Raw genomic sequence first — 8,615 nt, forward strand, 5'->3', positions numbered from 1 at the left:
ATAAAGTAGGCACATTACTATCATCTCCAATATACAGTTACAGAAATTGAAAATTTAGAGAGGTTAAATAACTTGCTATTAAGTGACAAAATTTGGAATTGGAAACCAGGCAGTTTGATTTTAGAGTCTATGCATTTGACCCAGTAGTCTGCATAAAGACCTTTGATAAATCAAGTGACTTAATGTCTTTATGTCTTTCTCCACCAATTAAATGAATCAAGTATCAGATTCCTCAATACACAGAAAATTACTAGTATCTGCAAGTGGAAAATGGAAACAGACTAAGTACTTTTTTTTTTTTTAAGAGTAGGAAAATTTATCAAGAGAAAGATAGCTTCTGGCTAAGAGAGATAGAAGGGGGACCAGAAAGTGGGTTGCCCCAAACTAAGTACTTTAAATAAAAGAAAAGAAACTTTAGATTTCATTGATTCACATATACTTAAAGTTTCTTCTTAAGAGTTGGTAAATATGAAATGCTGTATCTTGTTAACGAAGAGCTCACAATAGCATTAGTACTTGACCCTGGCCTTCTTTCATCAACCTACAGTGTTTTCTTGCCAGTGTATTAGAATCAGATGATCATGATTGTTTGTATAGCAATGTGAAATCAGTTTATCCTGCTTGCTCTGCTGTGTCTGAGCTTAGGCCAGATTTGATATGGTAACAGAGAGCCCTCAAATCATAATAGCTTACAACAAATTTATTCCATAATTACACTACATTTACTGCAGGTCAGGTTCCTCTATTTCATGTTTTCTTCATTCTGTGATTCAATCTCAAGGAATAATCTCCACCTTAAGCATATTTTTCTTATGGTGAAGGAAAAGCAAATTACGAATTATTTACTACCTCTAAAATCTTACATACAGAGAGGTACATTTCTCATTTCATTGGCCAGAGATAATCAGGTGGCCAAACTCAGGGTCTGTGGGGTAGAAAATGGTTATTGGAAGGACGACCTATTAAACAGGGTAATGATTACATTTATTAAGAACCACTTAGCCGGCTGTGGTGGCACATGCCTGTAATCCCAGCACTCGGGAGGCTGAGGCAGGAGGATCGATGTGAGTTCGAGACCAGCCTGGGCTACATAGTGAGTTCCAGGTCAGTCTCAACTACATAGTGAGACCCTGTCTCAAAAAGCAAAAAAAAAAAAAACAAAACTCTCAAGCACAAGGACCTGAGTTTGATCACCAGTACCAAAAAAAAAAACCATTTATCAGTCATGTATGTTTTTAGGTTCATGAATTCTTTAGCTTCATAAGTTCACCATAGGATTTTTTTAATTGACTTATATGCAGTACAATTATTATTAAGAAAAAATTTTATTGCTTAATAAATCTACTTCTTGTCTCTATCAGGTGCTCGATCTCAGGCAGCTTCTATTTTAACCAAGTTTCAAGAGCTCAAAGATGTTCAGGATGAGCTGAGGATCAAGGAGAAAGAACTACAAGCTCTAGAGGAGGAATTAGCACATCTTAAAAATACTGCTGAAAAGTAAGACTTTGGATTGAGCTCTGTATTGCAAAGATTTAGAAAATGATGGAAATTTATTTAAAGAAATACAGCTTCTGAATTTTTAATGATATCTGGTTTTATTTAAAATATTTCAATATTTGATAATTTAGCTGTTATTCATTTTTTTCTGATAAAAGGAATGTTTTCGTTGTGAGAAATGAGAGTATCTAATTTACCAAAAGAGGGAAAAAGTGTCAAATATTCTGTTCTTGCTGCTGATACACACACATTTAGCATCTTGCTAGAGTTGGTGGAGGAAACCTTAGAAAATCAGGGAATAGCAGAGAATACTTGAGTTCTTGATTTGAATTTACTTGATATACTATAACACTGATCAGTTGTAAGAAATTTATCATTTTTTTAAATTTCTGTATTCCACATTTTTTAAATGAAGTTAAAATTAGTGTCTTACTTTCAGTTTCAGAGAAGAATACTCAAGATAGTATTTATATTTTGAGTTGTATGCTTTGACCCCCAAACCTCATGAATTTCTAGTGACGTCCTTGTCACTATATTGTGAATTTATATTAACTTGGAATTTCACTGCAACTGAAATAGCTAAGTACTTTCCATAGAACTGACTGAAGCAGCCACTTGTAGGATAGAATTACAGAGTTTACAGCAACATGCATTGCAAATGATGAAAGTCCCATGCCTTAAGCAGTCTGTCCTACTTCAAGAAACAAGGAACATTATTATTATAACATTTGAAAATAGAGATTAATAAATATATAGCCAGACTTTTGGAATTCTATCTAATTATGACAATCTTACATTTGTAGTGAGTAGTAACTGAAGTTTTTCTTTTAGGTAAGAATCAGCGGTGGCGGGGGTTATTTTTAAGAAAACTTATAAAGATTAATTTTAGTGTTTTCTTAGAGCTAGGTGTGGTGGCACGTTCCTATAATCCCAGCACTTGGGATGCTGAGGTAGGAGGATTGCCTCGAGTTTGAGGCCAGCCTGAGTGACATAGTGAATTCAGGGCCAGCCTAAACTACAAAGTGAGATCCTGCCTCATATCCCCCCCTCCAGAGATTAATTTTAATGTTTTCTAAAATTAAGGTCTTTTTGTAAATAATTGTTACGGGTTTTTGTTATTTAGGTTGTTAACCTTCAATGACCAAATCAGACTTGCTAAAATGAGACTTGAATTTAGTGGATGCCTCAGAAACTTGAGAATCACCAGTTTTCTTTTTTGTTTTTTTGTTTTTGTGGTACTAAAGATTGAACCAAAAGCCATTACATTGAATTCTATCCCCAACTCTTTTAAAATTTTTTATTTTGAGACCAGGTTTCCTAAGTTGCCCAGGTTGGTCTGTCATTTACAATCCTCCTGCCTTGGTCTCCCAGATGGCTAGAACTATGGGTATGTGTCAGCCACCATACTCAGCTCATCAAGTTTTTCTGATGATGAGCAGTATATTATATTGTTTATACTGTATGTTTGTTAGCTTACTTCAGGGAAGAGCCTGAAGTGTATGTATGTCTCATACCTGAGGAAATGCACAGATTTTCATCAAACTTTAATTTTATATCGTACATATAAACTTTTTTCCAAGATATCGCCAACTAAAACAGCAGTGGGAAATGAAAACTGAGGAAGCAGATTTATTACAAACAAAGCTCCAGCAAAGCTCTTATCATAAGCAGCAAGAAGAATTGGATGCCCTTAAAAAAACTATTGGTAAGATCGAAACATTCCGTACTTAAATCTCTGTTTATCTTGATATCCTTTTCTTATATTTAGAAGACTCATATTGATACATGGGGGAGTGTTTCTGTGGAGTAAATCAGAGTGGAACTTCTGATAGAATGTGGTCATCTTCATTGTTAATGTTTTGTCCATTTTTAACAACATTCATTTCTAACCATGGCATGTAAAAGTTCTATTTCTTCAAATCCTTTCCTTTCTGACTTAAAGTTTTACAGTTGAATAATTGTAAAAAGGAAGCACATTAGCATTTTCATTGGCATTTAGTTTGAATTTCCCTGATCACTGATAAAATTTAGTGGACCTTTGGGTTTCTACTTTCCTGAATTTCATATTTATTTCTTTTGCCTATTTTTTCTATTGACTGTGTATGTTTTTTCCCCATTTTTCTCATACTAAACAGTTATAATTTCTCATACTATAAATAGTTATAATTTCTTGTATATTTTGTGCACTGCAGCTATGTTTTTTGGTTGATGTACTTAAAATTATAGAATGTTTGTTAAATGTTTTTAATGTTGAATGTAATTCTGTTTTATAGCTATCTCTGTAATTTTAGAATCTTTCATGTTCTTTTTCATCAGAATTAATTTTATATGATTTTTCTTTTATGTTCCTTGTAACTTAAGACAGTATCCACACACCAGTTTCCACACTAATATTTTTATCCTGCCAAACAAAATAATATAGGAAATTATCCATTTTGTGGCTTTCAGGGTAATATTTTTACCTGAATGCTAATATAAGCAGTGTATGTCTATTTTGACGTTTTTCCATTCTGCCTTGCTCTTTTAGTTTAAATATTTTTCTTATGCTTCATCCTAGGCATATTTTCTGCTATATTTCTCTACTTGAATGAGAGATTACTTCAATGTGGATAAATGAACCAAGAACTATGAGCTTTCAGATGACTAAAATTATAGGAAGATGTCGTGGCTATACTATTAGTTTTGTTTTTAGAATACACAGAGATGTTGGAAATAATGAGTAGTGAGGCTCAAGATGTGAGTTCAGTGATAATGTGGTTCAGTTCCCAGAACTAGGGAAAAAATACTCACATATAGGAGCTGAGATCTTTTCAATAAGTTACTCAAAACCTTTTTAAAAGTAGGTAAGTTAAAGGTAAAGTTTGTTACTTAGCTTCATGCCATTTGAAGTGCTTTCAGATATTTTTATAATTCATGCATTACTCTTGGGATTTGTTTCAATATGCCATTTGTATAATATGGTTAGAGTAGTTCATTTTGTTTAAATTCTAATTTTCCAGGCTATTTCTTCTATTGAATAAATTGAATTTTTTCAAGTCTCTATCTATATATGTTAATTTAGCTACATTTAACTATTTTATAATGCAGCGGAAAGTGAAGAGACCTTAAAAACCACCAAAGAAATCCAAAAAAAAGCAGAAGAAAAATATGAAATATTAGAGAATAAAATGAAAAATGCAGAAGCTGAGAGAGAAAGAGAACTAAAGGATGCTCAGAAAAAATTGGATTATGCCAAAACAAAGGCAGATGCATCTAGCAAGAAAATGAAAGAAAAGCAACAGGTAATAACTTTTCTTGAAATGGAACAAATCTTTTAAACTGATCGTAATGTATACCTAACTTGTATCAATAAACTAAATAAAAAAAGAATCAAGTCAACATAGAATGGAATATGGAAGAGTATCATAGATAGGCCTTATTCATCAATAAATCTGAAAGTGAGTTGTATTTTTAAGAAATAAGCTATGCATATATAAGCTAAATATTCTATTCTTTGAAAACTCTAATTGAATGTAACGAGAGTATGGATTGCACTTTATGTACTAATTTTAGGGAAAGAGCAAAGTTGCCTTTTCTAAAGTGTTTCCATCCAGGTGAATTATATGATGTATGGAATTATATAAAAGATTTGGCAAGTGGTCATATCTCTTCAGTAACCATCTATTTGAATGTGCGCTATTGAAACAGTGGAGACAAACCATACTATATTTATAAGGTATAGTTCCATTTTGGATAGATAGTATCTCATTGTTTTGAATGGTGCCGAAGCTACGTTTTTTGTCTCCAGGGACAAAACTCTTCTATACAGTTTCATCCAAGTCTTTCTTCAGTTTTTTTTTTTTAACTTACATTAAAATTCTGTCATTGATTACTTGCAGAAAATATTTTTCAACAAATTAAAAGGTTATTACTGGGAAATAAAATTAAATTTTTTGCACATTAAACAATTTTACTTAAAATTGAACTAATTCATCTCATGTAGAATTTATATTATTTATCTTATAGGATTAAATGATTACAGGAAATAATTTATGTAGTAATTTAAACTCTTAACATCATACAAACACTTGTCGTTGCCCCCCCGGCTTAGGTATGGGAGAGTAAACTTTCATTTCCTCCTTCTAAGGAAGCAGTTTAACATACATTTTTGGTAATTGAGTTATGACTAAGCTGTAGGTCTTATGTGAACTTGCTTTTTTTTAGTGCTGTACATATTTGTCAATAGTTAAGGACCTGTGTGAATAACTACATATTTTGTTTCTGTAGGAAGTTGAAGCTATCACCCTGGAGCTTGAAGAACTCAAGAGAGAGCATGCATCCTATAAACAACAGCTTGAAGCTGTAAATGAAGCTATCAAATCCTATGAAGGTCAAATTGAAGTAATGGCAGCAGAGGTAGCTAAATATAAGGTAAGATTTATTTATCAAATTGGAGAAATTAAAAATTGTCATCTATGAAATACTGAATTAAGATATTTGACTTTAGTGCTTTTGATGTTTTCAATCTTGTGCTTTGAGCATGAAGGTAAAAATAGTGTTTACCGATCCAGAAAGAGCCCTGAAATAACATCAGTGATTGCATTGGAGCTACTCAGAATACAAAAACCACACAGTAATTTGAACATACAGAGTTTAAAAATAATTTTTTGTTTGAGGAGAAATACCAGGGATTGAACCCATTGACCTTTGTACTGAGCTATGTTTCCAGTCCCTCTTTTTAAAATTCATTAATTTGAAATAAGGTCATAGTAAGTCATTAAGTGGCCTGGGCTTGGCTTGAATTTTCAGTCCTCCTATCAGCCTCCCAGAGTTCTGGCATTACAGGCATGCACCACCATGCCTGACTATAAAAAATTATTATAATAGAAGTTTGGGATGATTGGGATTGTCCATTAAGAGATTAAGAGAATGCTGAAACTACAGAAACAGCAAAAGACTCTTAGGGCTGAGAAATAGATCTGTTTGCAGAAGGCATTACAGTAGTCTGCTGGTCCTGAAGTTTGCAGAGGTGCCAAGAGAGTCTGTCTGCAATAAAATGCAGCATGTGTTTTGTACCTATATAGATTTCTAGGAACACTGACCACCAGGTGTGGTACTCTGCTCAGATGTCAGGTGAAGCCATGTGAGCTGTTCGCAGGCCTGCCTTTGAGAAAAGCAGAATGCAGCAAGCACATCAAGCCCCGGTGTCCTTACAGTAGTATTTACTGAGGAGACTTAATATTGTTGCAGTTGGCAAGGGAAAAGTGTTCCATTCTTAGAAGCAGGGCAACATAGGGTACTTTTGGGCTGAGAAGATTTCAAATGTTATAAAGACAGTTACCTGCAATTTAATGTTAGGAAACTCTCCCTCTTGCATATGAGATAATTCTCTTATTTCTTCCTTTGTTTTTGATCTTAAATTTTATGTTGTTTAATGTTATTTCTACTCCTATTTAGTCTTATACTATTTTACCTTTCAAATCTGTCATTTAGTTATACATACTGTTTCAGTTGTTTGTATCAAATTCTGTTAGATACACATAGCGTTTAGCAATTCATTTAAAAATATTTTTATAAAGAGCATTTTGCCTTTTGCTCTCTGCTTCTATATTTTCTGTTACATTTTTCCCTAAAGGTTATTTTAATTATGGTACTATGCTTTGTATTGAAATATACGTCTTTTCCTTTTGATTTTATTAGGTTCCTTTTTTGTTTGTTTTTTAACATGTATTGCATCAATAATGGAATAACACTTTTAATTACTCTTTTTCTGACTTAGAAATCAGTTTATCTCAGCTTTTTTGTTTTGTTTTGTTTTTTGTTTTTTGTTTTTTGTTTTGTTTTTTGAGACAAGATCTCACTATAGTTGAGACTAACCTGGAACTCACTGTGTTACACAGGCTGGTCTCGAACTCAGTGATCCTCCTGCCTCAGCCTCCCCAGTGCTGGAATTACAGGCATGCGCCACCATGCTGGACTTTATCTCAGCTTTGTTTTATGTTGTTGAGTAAACATTCTGCAGTTTCTGTTAATTTTCTTTTTTAGTTGTTTTTTTGGTGGTACTTGAGATTGAAACTTGGTGTCAGTGTATACTAGGCAAGTACTCTACCCCTGAAATACATCCTCAGCCCTCAAATAAATTTTAATTTAACAGTTTTAAATTTTTTCTGATTTGTTTTTTTAAGTCACATATTTTTTATCTCCTGTTCTGCCATTCCTTCTGCTGTCCTGCATCAGCAGAATTGTGTCCTATAATTTTTAACAATTAGAAAATGTGTTTCCAAAGAGAAATGGAAAAATACAGCAAGTACTCTTCATAAACTCAAAACATGCACATATTTTCTACAAAGAATGTATGTTTTTGTTAACTGGGTACCATAAAATGGGTCACTTAAAAAGTTTTAATAAGAAGATATCCCAGTTGTTAATTATTTGTGCTAGTTGCCTTGCAACTGAGGTTTTATTCATGAAATCTTTTCCTACACCAATGTCTTCAAGAGTTCTATTTAACATCTCTTCCAGCCAGTTTAGTGTTTCTGTTTTTAGATCTTTAATCCATTTCGATTGTAGTTTAGTTCATAGGGACAGATACAGGTCTAGTTTTAATCTTTGGACAAGTCGAACCCCAAATTTTCTAGCACCATTTATAAAGAGCCTGTCTTTCCTCCAGTGAGAGTGATTGGCTCCTTTGTCAAAGATGAGGTGTCTCAATGTGTCTGGAGTTGTTTCTGCATCTTTTAATCTGTTTCACTGATCCTCCCATCTGTTTCTTTTCCAGTACCATGCTTTCATCACAGTAGCTTTCCAGTTGGGGATTGTGTTACTCCCTACCTCCCTACCTTGTCTTTCTTGCCTAGAATTATTTCCGCTATTCTAGGTCTCTTCTTGTTCCAAATTAATTTTTGGATTGTTTTCTCAAGACCTCTGAAATTCATTTGGGATTGTTTTGAATCTATATGGCAGTTTTGGGAGTATGGCTGTTTTCACTATATTGGTTCTTCCTACCCAGGAGCAAGAGATGCCTTTCCATTTTCTCATATCTTCTATCTCTTTTTTCAGAATACTATAGATTTCAGTGTAGAAGTCTTCAGTTTGTTTTGTTAGGTTTATTCCAAGGTATTTCTTTTTTTTTTTTTTTT

At 33.3% G+C, this 8,615-nt stretch overlaps 1 protein-coding gene across 1 annotated transcript in view; it reads left to right on the forward strand.

Moving 5' to 3' along the window:
• The window catches only part of Smc2 (structural maintenance of chromosomes 2), a 54,049-nt gene that overhangs the window by 22,768 nt on the left and 22,666 nt on the right, over positions 1-8,615 (forward strand). Inside the window, exons 16-19 of the mRNA XM_010614330.2 lie at positions 1,362-1,497; positions 3,078-3,202; positions 4,585-4,778; positions 5,764-5,907. Coding sequence (XP_010612632.1) covers positions 1,362-1,497; positions 3,078-3,202; positions 4,585-4,778; positions 5,764-5,907 — 599 coding nt within the window. The remainder of the gene's footprint in view (positions 1-1,361; positions 1,498-3,077; positions 3,203-4,584; positions 4,779-5,763; positions 5,908-8,615) is intronic.

The sequence above is a fragment of the Fukomys damarensis genome, unplaced genomic scaffold, assembly GCF_012274545.1.
Source record: "Fukomys damarensis isolate Sample0158 unplaced genomic scaffold, DMR_v1.0_HiC HiC_scaffold_36, whole genome shotgun sequence".
Lineage (NCBI taxonomy): Eukaryota > Metazoa > Chordata > Mammalia > Rodentia > Bathyergidae > Fukomys > Fukomys damarensis.